We start from the raw sequence: 13,454 nt of genomic DNA, 5'->3' as shown, positions 1-13,454 counted from the left end.
AATCTGCTAAATTATACATGATTATAAAATTGAGTTACTTTACATGTGCATGCCTGCACTAACGTATCTAAATATTTTCTCAGTAAAAATCCCTTTAGAAAAAATCTACCGTGGTAAATGTCGCCTCCGAAAAACGCTTCTGCAAAATACTTCTCTTGGTAAACATTCAAACTAGCCTGTGTAGTTGGGGAATATTGACTAAATAATTTTTTCCAGAGAGATGTGTATCAGAGCATAAATTTTGAGGGGATTTTTACCATTTACCTGCTAGTACAGCCATTATTCTGCAATTTTTTTCATTGACATTGCAGCTAGAAATTTAGCATCAATAGAAAAGTAAAGTATGTTATGTGTGCTACTATTTTCTTTTTTTTTATCAATGATTAGTTATGCCAATGATTATTTGATAGACTAAAAAATTATTGTGTGTTGTTAAATTTATATAATATAACAATAAAACACATGATTAGAAAAACACCAACCGTGAAATCGGTGTTATTGTTATCTCTTGTTTTCCTTTGTGTTTCTTTTCTATTCATTGTCCCGTTTGAGTACAAACAATGCGATATATCTCTGGTTTCTATACAAAAGTTCTTCAAGTTGGAGATACCTGATGCTTCTTATCTGGGAAATTTGAAAAACAGTTTTAGGAAAAAAAGGATGCTTGTAATTTCGTCACCACCAATTGATGATTCTGAAAAGTACCAGGTGAGATTCTTTTATCTCAAAGCAAATTATAAGTAATAACAATAATTACACAATGGCAATTCTTACAATATCTTGTGAATATATCCTCAGAGGCTTTGTTGAACCTGTTTGCTCAAGCATGACATATATTTTTTCGCTTTTTTTTTTCTCAACAACAAAATAAGCTGCGTTTACAACTTATAAACTTGACAAATTCTAGCGTGCATGTCTGTGGCTTATAGAGAATGCCTTGGTCTTAGATAACAATGGGCTCCAGTTTGACACAGCCCAGGAATGTTTTTTTAAAAACTGTTGATAATAGTGCTTTTTTGCTATTTCCAGCTGCACCTGAATGAATAATGCCGCATAATTTACTTGTACGGTAATCATTGTTGTATCACTTGTTCTGTTTGTGCTTTTCAGTCCGGAGTGTGGTTACAGTTATAGTACCGTACATAGTCAAATTTATTTATAATTTTTCATTTTATGTATATTGCAGATTTAAGTTATTCCTATAATGAGGACACACATGCGTGTCGAAAATGTTTGTCTTGATTTTTAATCGTGCTATACCTCTATGTAATAAAACGTGATGTACCCGCTAAAGTTTGTTTGTTTTGTTTGTCTATGGTTAGATAAAAGAAAACATTGTGAAATGGTTCAGCATAATTCTTCAGTGGAAAATCTTGTTAAAACATCTGGAACAAGCCTATTAATATCTTCATTGTTCATTAATTTCATAAGTGTATTGTTTTTCAGTATTTTCTGATTTTGTGCTGTCATTAAATTCAAATAATATTATAGATTGGGAACCTAACAACTTTAAATGAACATTTGGATGAAAAATTGAAGTCAGCATCTGTTGAAAAGGTGAAGCACAATAGGCCTACATACTGAATCTACAGTAGGTGTGTGACTCAAAACTTTTTGTTAGTGCTGCAATTTACATAGAGTTTTTAGAATGCAGCAAGTCACATGCGAGTACTATATCTACCAGAGAAATATTTTTGAAAACAAAGCTACATACTTTTTAGATATGGCTTGCAAAATGTGGTTTAGTGTAGCTTACAATTACATTTATAAATAGGCTTCTTTCTGTTTAATGCTTTTGATAAATTATAAGTCAAAAATTGCCTGAGTTTGGCCTAAATCCCCACTACTTGTAGCCTAGACCCCTGGGCTGCACACTTGAGCCAATTACGAAGAAGTCATTTTATTTTTGCTACAGTCAAAACGTGAATTAGAATAATAATATTAATGCTTGTTTTTAAATAATGCTGTATCCATTGCAGAATGCGTTGCTCCTTTAGTGCTTTATTATACAAAGCAGACAGTGTCTAATAACGAAAATCTGTGAAATCAATGGAGTAAACATCTTGTCAGTGCAATTATGATATTATTAAACGTTTTTGGGGATATTTTTAACCGTTTTTGATATGTTTATAAAACTGCTTTTTTCATGTCAGATTAATATTCTCCTATGGTACCTACCTTGGGGTGTCAGTAAGCCCGGTCAGTTTCAGATCATCAATGCCTCGGAGTGTGGTTTGTGTCATGTCACTCATGACAGGACATTGGTAAGCTTTTTTGAATTTTCTGCAATTACATAGTGCAGTCCAGATTAAAGCGAGAGAAAAAGTTAAAACACATTATTTACAATGCTAAACAAAAGATGCGAAAACCATTATTTTATACGTTGAATAACATAACACATTCAAGCAACTTAGGAGGCCACTGGTCAAAGCATTCACGACAAACAAAATATTTGGGACAAAATTAAACTACAAGGGCGTTTCCAACTGATCCAAAATAAGCATGCAGCCTGCTCATCAAGATGATAAAGACTCAATAAAGATTCAAGATGATAAAGATTCAACAGCTAACTTATTCCTTCTGGAACATTATAAGAAGTGAATACTGATGACAAACAGGCCTCGAATTCACGGCGGTCATGTCCGCCGTCACAGCATGTGATGTCCGCGGGAAGTACCATCTAGATCGGTCATATTTGTTTGCTGAGAAATAACACAGGAACTAGCGATACAAATCGTCATTGCATAGCACGAACAATTGTTGCAAGAATATAATTTTTATACCAAAGACAGGCAAGACACAACAATACCACAGGGTTGAGCATTACAACAGTATATATTTTACATATTTACAAAATAGTTTAACATAGGGTCTAGTTTAACATGTTAAACTATTTTGTAAATATGTAAAATATATACTGTTGTAATGCTCAACCCTGTGGTATTGTTGTGTCTTGCCTGTCTTTGGTATAAAAAAGCAAACTCTCTCCCGAAACTATATTAGAATATAATTTCCTGCGCATTCTAGAAAATGTGAATCCTGTATCCCTTAACTTCCATTCAAGCAGGAAAACTTTCGATTTTTACGTTACTTCAACGATTGCTGACATTGAATCAGCGTAACAAAGTAAATTCTTCGCTAAGAATCGATAGGAGTACAGGTACTTCAACACAAATCACGCGCAAATTAGTTCAAGTCTTACATCACAATGTCTGGCTTTGATCTCCGAGTAATATTGATAAGGCAAAGTTGGTTACAAAGTTTGTTAAGTTTTGGTATGTTACAGTAAGAAAGAATAAACCCAGGAAAAATTCACTTTCGTTCACATGACATGCATGAATAAACCTAAAGAAAAAGCTTATGATAAAACTTTGCACAGCAGAAAATAATAGCGTTAGTGTCGAAGTTTTCCGACTGGTGCCCAGAGCATTGTAACGCAAAAAGCCACACGACCTCGTTCGATGCGGCGTTTTAAGCAGCTACAGGGCGCTTTGACTCTTCAAGCGCATGTCATTGATCTGATGAAAGCCTTTCAGAGTGACTTGCTGAAATTTTAAAAAGCCTTCTAAAACGTAGCTATAGTTCTCAAACAGTGAAGAATTATCAAGATAAAGCGATTAAGCATGACGATCGACGCTAAAACTGATGTGTCCACTGTGAGACTTAATTTGTCCGCCGAGATAGCTGCTCAGACCGGACACGTTTGTTCGCCGTCAACAAAAACGAATTTCGAGGCCTGGACAAAGCTACTCAGTGAATACTGTTTGTAAATTTTACTACGGCAGTTGCATTGGAGCTGACAAAACGTCAACTTATTAAGCCTACCAGGTTTTTCGTAAATGTGGAAAACTAGGTGCCTATTAAATGAAGTCGTAAATATGATTGTGAAGAAGGGGGCGTTCTTCCTGGCTATCAACACAAGGTTGAGCATTCACTGCCGAGAAACCGTAAATATGATCTTGGAATGAAATTCTGAGTGATTTGAGATATGATAAGCGTCGAAATATTAGATATCGTAGTGTTCATTATTTATAATATTAATCATACTTTTGGAATGCGATAGTTCTTTCTTGCCACCTACAACGGGGTAGCAAGATCTTGCTCTTTGGAAAGATATCCACTTGCTTATACTTTCTTCGCTTTACTTTGTTAATCATTTAATCGCTCGCTTTTCTTGTTTTGTACCTTTGTCCTACTGCTTTTATTCGTAGGTAATACAGGTAGAATGGCTACAATAGTAGCCTAACTTGTATTAAAATATATTTTTATAACGTTAACCTTATTGTTACTTGTTAAAATTATTTGACATGATTTCAATCATGGTTGGTTTATACGAAATGGCCGTTTCGGCGAGTCCAATTCGGCGATTTTTTGAAAATTCAACGACGCCTTCTGTAAGTCCAACGATTGAATATTATTTAATATTCAGACATTGAATCAATGTAAATACGAACTGTTAGGCTAATTGGGTTCTTTGAATTGGGTTCTTTAATTGGGTTCAACCTATACCTGGTCAGTAAAAATTCCCTTTTTTACACGATTTCAACGTCTGGCGACGTTAAAACGATGTAATTGCCTTTACATTACATTCAAAAGTTTTGTTGACATCACAAATTCTTTGACTGTTTTGAGTTACAGCATCGTTTTGTGAAAAAGGATGTTTTGACTCGCCGAATAGTAGTAGACTCGGTTTATATCAGGGGTTTTCAACCTTTTCTGCACCGCGATCTTCTCAGAGCAATCAACGTAGCCTCGTTCACCAAAAGCATATTTAACGCAAAAGTTAACTAAACTTATTCACACCGACATCTAAAACCAAAAAAAAGAGTTTTTTTCGCGATGTTGGTAGGCTAGCCTACTGCTTTTGTTAGGTTATATTTTCTCCGATTTTAATTATTCCATTTCCTATCAAGATTGGCTAGATTATGGGGGAAAAAATAATGACAGCTCAGCAAGTGCTTCAACTCAGCAAGTACATTTTTAGCAACTGCCAAGTCAGAAAATGAGATTTATGTGCTCACGTCGGACTTGCTTGGTCATCGCTTGTTAAACTGAATTTGTTGGCTTGTTGCATGACAAATTTCAGCTTGCTCAGTTATTACTTTCTCAGTTTCATCATTTACTAACTTCAGCCACTTGCTCAAATGCTGCTAGCTCAGTTGTAACTTGTTAAGTTTCGCTTGCTCAGTTCGCAACTGCTGACTTGTAGGAGACCCAAAATGCCCAACCTTAGTGTTGGTGTCATTCTTGTCGGTATCAGCGTATATTGATGTTTCCCGCAATAGTCAAATGATTTCTGCTTTGATTTTTTCACGCATTGTTTCCATGAAAAATCTCTAAAAACGAGTCATTTTTTCCCCTTTCAATCGGAAAGTGATGGGTAGTGGGAGCGCCACTAAAAAAAATGTAGTGCCTTTCCGCTACGGCTGCATTGAAAAACAATTAGCGCCGCTACTGCAACCGTTACTCCAACAAAAATGTTGCGGCTCTACTGCTACTTCTACTAAAAAACGTCTATAGGCTACAAGAACTTGGTGAAAAACATCGAAAGCTTCCCTATTGTTAAAGCATTTGCAACGTCTGAAAGCTTACACAATAGAGTTGTACTGTTGTTCGTTGTTTCTGAAGTTCTGCCACCCGTTAAAATATTAATTAGGGATGGGTCAGTTTTGCAGAAGGGGTGTCTTGATTTAAGTCGCAATGCTTTTGGTGCTTGGTTCATTTGTTGAACTACTGTAAGATTTTCTGCTGAGTTGAGAATCGATGGTGCAAGTTTGGGGAGCAAGTCTTTTAGGCGCCGACAGTTAGGTGCCGGTCAAATAGGCGCGCACACTGTGGCGTCAGGATATTTAGGTGCGGAGCACTGTGGCGCCCGTTCATTTAGGTGCTATTCCTAGTAAAGTCTGCAGATGGCAGGTAGGGCAATGCTTTTCACACAAAATGTTGTATTGAACAGAAAAATATGTCATGGCTTCCGTGAGTGAAGCTGCTTTATCCGGCAATGCTTTTCACACAAAATGTTATATTGAACAAGAAAAATATCTCATGGCTTCTTTGAGTGAAGCTGCTTTAACCGGCAATGCCTTTCACACAAAATGTTACATTGAACAGAAAAATATGTATATTGTTTTTTTAATGCGCGTGTTCATCATTTATTTGTTTTAGCCCAGGTTTGCGTCGGCCACATCTTTATGAATAAATTACATAAGTTTTCGAACATGACTGAGTTCACTTTTAGCTAAATCAAATAATAACTACACTAAACGTCAGTAAAAAATATACCGTAGCTTATTGAGTGAAGAGTAACTTAGTTTTCCATCAAAACCCCGACTAGGTTTTGCCAAAGCTGAGCTGATACTATCTGCAGACTTTACTAGGAATAGCACCTAAATGAACGGGCGCCACAGTGCTCCGTACCTAAATATCCTGACACCATAGTGTGTGCGCATATTTGACCAGCGACTAAATGTCTGCGCCAAAGAGACGTGGACCCCAAGTTTGAAATTGCTGCCAGTCTTCGGATGTGTGGTGGAGAAACATTGCAATATTGCACACTGTTCGCTGGTTTTTTTTTTCACTGAGACTTGTCGATCATTTGTCCGAAATGACTTGAAAAAATCCGGGCATTTTTTATTGATTTCGGTCATTTTTTCTGATGAAAATATTTCCTTTCATGTAGCTGATACAACATATATTTTTTTTGCACATTTTGACGGAATTGACTATATTTTTTTCGGAGATTTTGCTAAAACATCGGTCAATGACCGATAAATGACCGAAAAAAAATCCCTAAACTGTTCGTAACCATTGTGTGGGGGTACATTTCAGTGGTCAGATGCATTATGGTTCGCAACTGTACGTCAACTTTGCTTACCGTACATGGACTGACTGTGCCTAAACAATAGATTAACCTCAGGCCGAGGAATAGTCGATTACAAAAAAAACACATTTTTTAATCTTTTCTGCCAAAGAATATTTGCAAGCAATGCACTGGATTTTTGGCGTCTTGTGACCCCCTGAAAAGCGGCTCGCGACCCCCAGGTTGAAAACCAATGGTTTATATCATAACAGGGGGTAGCAATTTCTTTCAAACCTTTCTTTTTAACCCAATCCTGTCAGTAGCCTATGCCTCCGCTACTAAGCCAATCAACGTCATTATTTTTCGTCGACTGCGTCGATGGGTTGGGTTTGCTAAATCATGCGATGTGTCATTGGGTTCAGAAGACTGGCAGATTTTTTTTTTGCATTAGCCAAATGATTTATCGTTCACCATATATTGATTAGATTGAAGACCCTGCAACAAAAGCTGTTGTATTTCATTTCTTTGAGTTTCACCCGGAACAGTTGCCTTTACATAGGTAAGTGAAATGTTTTCAGGCACAAATTACATAAATTCACATGTGGGAGTGAGTATATGAACTAGAGTAGGCCATCTTATTTGTAATTTTTGACAAATGTCAGTTTATTTGTGTTATTAATGTGTAAATTTAGGTCCTAACTGCGATTAGTGTCATAGGGGTGCATGATAATGAACAGAGGAGAGAAACGTCCAAGATTTTGTGACATTTAAACGACGCGTAAACACTTGAGCTATTTGGGTAGCACGTGTTCGCAAATAGTCAGCTCAGTGGTTACGCGCCCGGCTCAAGATGACACCGCGCTGGTTCGACTCTCGGAGTGTGCGCTTGAGCAACGCATTTCAGGACTGCTCTCCATTCAGCGGCACCTAATGAATGGAATAATTCCCCGGTAGAAACATTTCTGCTTTCTAAGCTGTTTTCTTTGGGAGGCTTATACGATCAACATTTTCCATCGATAAAAAATCCGGTATATGATGTAATCATTGAAAAAACGAAACCTATTTGCTTCCTAGGATTTCAAGTGCAAACGTTTCGCTTAAAATCACGGTTTGATTGTGCTCAAATAGAACCAGTACTGATTACTGTCAAACTATCCTGTGTACTATACAGTCAAACGTCTTTGGTTTGGTTCCCCAAAACAAGCTGTTTTCTTTAGGTTTGACCTAATTGCTTATGCTTTAATCAAACAAAGTCCTAAGCAAAAAAGTTTTCTTCAGCTTTGACTAAATCACTTTATGTTTTCGTCAGACGATTGGACCAGTATTATGTTTACTGGATAATGGAGTCTCCTACCTATGCAATTGACAACCATGTAAAAGTTGAGGACTTCAACTCCGTATTCAATTTAACTATGAGTCACAGGCGAGTCACTCATTCAATAAACGTGGAGAGTTTGGATTGAGTTTTTTTTTAGTTTGATGACTCATCACTGCGTTTTCTATTACAGAGTTGAATCAAGCACAATTGTAATTGAATGTAAAATTAATTACATATTTTCATGTAATCATAATTGAGAAGTTACAGACTAAAGATAAATGGTATAACCGCAAAGTCAAATTGCCAAATTTTCTGATCCGTTTAACTGATGCATGGGAGTATCAAATTGAAATATCTTGCTTCGTGGTTTGAGATTTGAAAATCGTATGCGATAAAACCGTTTATGTTTTAAATGGTATTCGCGCCGTATACAGTATGTTTTTCAACCGTTATTCAGATTTCTCCACTTGGAAACTTCTAATGCATACAATCCTCTCTTCCCGCAAGGCATCATATGATGTTTGAATATTTCTTTAGTCTACTCTGTTAACGAGAATTTTTTGTGATCTCTTTTAGGCCAGATTCGGATATCATAAGCCCATATGGGTTTCCCATCCACACTATTATGCGTGTTCAACGCGAATCTCGCATAAATATCGATGATTTGATCAAGATGAAAACGAAACTAGCTCTTTGGGTAGTGTCTAATTGTCGTAGAAGTCGCGGCGCTTGGATGCGAATGAATTTAGCAAAAGCTATGATATCAGCTGGGCTCAAAGTGGATTTGTTTGGAAAATGCTTTCCAAATCAGGGCAGTTGGAAAAATGAAGATTACAAATTCTATCTAGCTTTTGAGAACAGCTACCATTGCAGAGGATACATCACTGAAAAGCTTTATCAAAACTCTCTCATACCAGGCGCTGTTCCTGTTGTATTTGGAGCTCTCAAATCGGATTATCTTGTAGCTGCTCCACCTAATTCCTTCATTTATGCCGAAGATTACACGGTCAGTGAGTTGGTAGAGTACTTGAACTACTTGGATGGGAATGACACTGCCTACCGCAAGTACTTGGAATGGAGAGAGATGGACGTCACAGGACTACGAGACTACCGTAGAGCATGGAGTTATTGCCATTTGTGTAGAGTTCTTCACGGGATAAACTATGATAACATTTTTAATGAAAACTTTCATAGAGACCAATTTCCTCTGTTCGATAGTCGACCTCGAAAAGAAGTAAAGTCTATTTCTAAATGGTTTTATGGCAAAGAAGATGAGGATTGTCTAATCCATACCAGTCGTCCTAAATGACAAACCAATCGAGGACCGTAGGCCTACTTGCCTTTTATCTCGTACGTTTCAGCTGAAAGTTCTTAGGTCAAAACGTTTGTATATATCCTTTTTCACGTGTTTATTTTCACAGCTTCGGCTACGTTAACTTGTCATAGTCTTACGTATAGTATAGCGCCATTAGCCATATAGCTTACGTTTTATCGTTGTAGACATACTTGTAGACTTATGTGCTGTTTTCGCCTATTGTTTGAACAAATTATTTTTAAGTGCGAATTTTAATAAGTTATTGAGGTAGCTAGACGCGTCACCGGTCTTTTGGGCTAACAGTGTTAAAGGCTATTTCTTTGGGGTGAGTTGAGCCACTGCTCCAAATTACTTTAACTAAGATTGCACACTTTACCCTGTTTTGAGTTTTGCACACAAATTACAAATATTTTTAAAATAACAAGACGAAATAATATAAACTTTTATTAATATCCCAATTCCCTACTTCTTATACTACCTAAACGACAAAACAGATTTGATTTAGTGTAACAATAACTTTATTAAATTTTTTGCAACCACAAAAAGTTCCATTATTTTAACATAAACAAAATAATTGCATGCTATTGTAAAATAAGATTCTTACGGGACATAATAATAATGTTAGTTTTTATATAGCGCATTAGCACTGTATCCATCGCAGAATGCGTTGCTCCACAACGCTTTACAAAGCAGACAGTGTCAATGCAGCCGTATAGAGGCGCAACTGAGTACATTATTACCCGAATCCACTCCATTGCTCAGTGCCAAGCAGAAATTAGATTCAGTATGTACCATTTTTAAAAAGTCTTTGGTATGACCCGACAAGGTATCGAACCCAAGCCTACCGCTACAGAGGCGGGCGCACTAACCACTAAGCCACTGAGCCGGAGACATAACAAATTAATTGACTGAAGTTACGTTATGGGTATACTAGGGTGTGGCTGATGCCCCGACCTGAAGCAAAACGCCCTAACTTTTTTTATAGGTGACACTTGGCACAAAAACAATATGTGTAAAGTTTAAGACCAATCTATTAATGTTTAGGGGGTCCAGATTTGAATTGGAAATTAAGAAATTTGGTGCTTAATCGGGTAGTTTTACAGTGCGACATAGTCCTTCATTTATCATGGTAAATTCTGTCTTTGAGGTAATCTAGGCTCCACAGTTGCAATGTTTGACACGGTATTATTATGTTCCATTCTATTTTTTAACAAGTAGGGTTTTGCAAGCAGACAGCCAAACACTATTTTGAGAAGTAATGTGACAACCTATTGCAAAATATGCTGGATGTAGTTGCTGAAGAATGCAAGTATTAAGCAGTAGAACAACATAGTCTGTGTCAGCACAACACACAACTTTTAATAAATGTAAGTGACTGAAATCTTCCTGGTCACTACTTGTCAGCTTTACCTTGAGAATCGCTAAAAATGAAAACATGCTTCTGTGATGTCATAATACCTTCAAAATGACTTACCACTATTTAGCTCAGTCAAATACCTCCAGTTTCAGTCTAGTAAGTGCAGATCATTTCTAAGGCATTGTCCCCAGGTTCAGAATAAGGTTAAATGTAAGGAGACTTGGTGCAATGTTGCGGAGATGAATCATGCAAGATCAAAATTCCAGACGAATCACCGATTACATGTATTCCTCCATTCTTTGAACCTCCTATTGCATATATTTGATCATTGAGCACAACACCTGCAGGACCAGACCTTGAACCCTTCATTGAAGGAGCAATCTTCCAACCACGTTGGCGAGGATCGTGATGAACAACTGAGTGTAATGGATTACCATTGTTAGAACCACCAAGTGCATATATTCATCTGTTGTTAGAAACTAAGACGATGTTGTAACATCCTCCAGATCGTAGACCACCCCATCCACCACAATTGTAAATGCGATCATTGAAAACAACTGAAGCACCATCTATTCTCCAATCGAATCCTGTTCCATCTGTTCTTATTAATGTTGTAACATCCTCCAGATCGTAGACCACCCCATCCACCACAATTGTAAATGCGATCATTGAAAACAACAGAAGCACCATCTACTCTCCAATCGAATCCTGTTCCATCTGTTCTTGTCAATGTTGTAACATCCTCCAGATCGTAGACCACCCCATCCACCACAATTGTAAATGCGATCATTGAAAACAACAGAACCACCATCTCCTCTCCATACCTTTGTAGAAGCTAATTCCTTCCAACCTAACGCCTGATCGTCCAATTTTAATCTTTCCACAACGTTGGTATTCTTTCCACTTATGATGTAAACATTTCCTTTGTGACGCACCCTTGATCCACAGCTGTGATCAAACAAAGTGTTTGGAAGGTTACTTTTTTCTTTCTTCATGACGTCATATTTCCATACTTGCTTTCCAGTGAATGCAATGGAATAGTTTTCTGCTTTATGTTGCTCAACAATGGCTTGATTGTTTTGTTGAGATCGAATTCGGGAAAGAATTGATTGAAAACACATTTTGATGCATTCGAGACAATTCATGAACAATTCTTCTTGGCTGACAACATCTTGCAAGAAATCTCCAGATAATTTTTCTAGTTTCAATAAACTGAAAAGTTCAATCAAGTGTTGCTTACGTGCATCGACGTCATGTTTGATCCATTCAATCATTCCATGGAAAACAATTTCTTCTGACATCACATATTTATCTTTCACTTCAAATATTTCTTTGATGTCATCAAATTTAAGTTTGTAAAACTCATTTTCCTTGACTAGACTTTCAAATTTGTTTGCCATGCGAACATTTAGTAAGAAAGAAAGCAATGAATCTGCATACAAAAGCAATATGATATATATGAAAACTACAAAAAAACACTCTTTAAGATAAAAATATTTACAAAAAAGATTGCATAATATTAATGTTCAAGTGATGTCTCTTAACCTCTGTTCTGGTTCCTCGATGTTAGTGAGGATGAAAAGTTACACAAGGATCCTTCATCAAGAATACCACCAAACTGTTAAATATAATAAGTGAATGAAACCACCCAGGTTCGGGAACTTCTTTAATTTATTGACAAAGCTTTTGCCGCTATAAAGGCGGCGGCTTCTTCAGTACCCAACAATATGCCTATGCTTATCTAGCATTTCCAGAAAAATCGATCAAAAATCACGAAGTAAACCTGGTTTTTTTTTTCGGTCATTGACCAATTTTTTAAGAAAATGTCCGAAAAAAATATAGTCAATTTGGTCAAAATGTCCGAAAAAATATATAGTCAATTTGGTCAAAATGTCCGAAAAAAATATAGTCAGTTCGGTCAAAATGTCTGAAAAAAGCAACTTTTCTCAGCGAAACTTAATGTAGCTAGTCAGGAAGTGCAAATTTTGGTTTGTATCACTTTTTGCTGATGACTCAAACTTTCATATGTCAGATAAATGCCTGTCATCTCTCCAAAAAAATGTCAATAGAGAAATAGGAAAAATTGATGTGTGGATGAAATCCAATAAACTTTCATTAAATAATAGTAAAACTACTTATATGATCCTCCGCAACAAAAAAAGTGCAGCAGAAAATTTTAGTCTGTCCATCAGTGGCCGATCCATCGAAAGGAAGAAATGTATAAACTATCTAGGTGTAAATTTGGACGAGCGATTGACATGGGATAGTCATATTATTAATCTTAGAAAGCAGCTTGCAAAGGTCTGCGGCATAGCATTTAAGCTGAGATACATTGACCCTTTAACAATATTACAAACTATATATTATGCTTTGTTTCAATCCAAGATCCAATACTCGATTATAAATTGGAGAAGAGCAAACTCTACATTGCTTGCTCCACTACAAGTGTTACAAAACAAGCTCATTCGATCCTGCTTATTTTTGCCGAGGTCAACAAATACAACTGTTTTTTATCACCAATTTAATGTGCTCAGAATTGACGATATTATTAAATTAGAGACTGCAAAATTTATGTACAAATATGTGCACAAAATTCTGCCCCGGGCCTTTGCTGGCTGCTTTATTTTTGTAAACGAAATTCACCATCATAAAACCCGTCAGAACC

At 36.6% G+C, this 13,454-nt stretch overlaps 2 protein-coding genes across 2 annotated transcripts in view; one reads left to right on the top strand and one right to left on the bottom strand.

Moving 5' to 3' along the window:
- The first annotated feature begins 557 nt into the window (after positions 1–557).
- On the top strand, positions 558–9,867 carry LOC145764817 (alpha-(1,3)-fucosyltransferase 7-like). The gene is made up of 6 exons (XM_082576495.1): positions 558–708; positions 1,492–1,557; positions 2,154–2,264; positions 7,285–7,358; positions 8,109–8,222; positions 8,694–9,867. The coding sequence occupies exons 1-6, from the start codon at positions 661–663 to the stop codon at positions 9,424–9,426; spliced, it is 1,146 nt and encodes a 381-aa protein (XP_082432621.1). The 5' UTR covers positions 558–660; the 3' UTR covers positions 9,427–9,867.
- LOC145764816 (uncharacterized) overlaps positions 2,187–13,454 on the bottom strand; it is a 32,486-nt gene continuing 21,218 nt past the window's right edge. Inside the window, exon 2 of the mRNA XM_082576493.1 lies at positions 2,187–2,283. Within this exon, the coding sequence (XP_082432619.1) occupies positions 2,245–2,283 (39 nt within the window). The 3' untranslated portion in view covers positions 2,187–2,244. The remainder of the gene's footprint in view (positions 2,284–13,454) is intronic.

This window comes from Aplidium turbinatum, chromosome 2, assembly GCF_918807975.1.
Source record: "Aplidium turbinatum chromosome 2, kaAplTurb1.1, whole genome shotgun sequence".
In the NCBI taxonomy this organism is placed as follows: domain Eukaryota; kingdom Metazoa; phylum Chordata; class Ascidiacea; order Aplousobranchia; family Polyclinidae; genus Aplidium; species Aplidium turbinatum.
The sequence above is the reverse complement of the archived record's forward strand: the minus strand, read 5'-3'. Positions and strand labels throughout refer to the sequence as shown.

What these genes read in the sequence shown, in the direction of transcription:
- LOC145764817 (XM_082576495.1), top strand. Translation starts at nt 661, where the DNA reads ATGCTTGTAATTTCGTCACCACCAATTGATGATTCTGAAAAGTACCAG. An exon ending in TCACTCATGACAGGACATTG is followed by an intron (nt 2,265 to 7,284) that starts GTAAGCTTTTTT and finishes TATATTGATTAG; the next exon opens with ATTGAAGACCCTGCAACAAA. An exon ending in AATTTAACTATGAGTCACAG is followed by an intron (nt 8,223 to 8,693) that starts GCGAGTCACTCA and finishes GATCTCTTTTAG; the next exon opens with GCCAGATTCGGATATCATAA.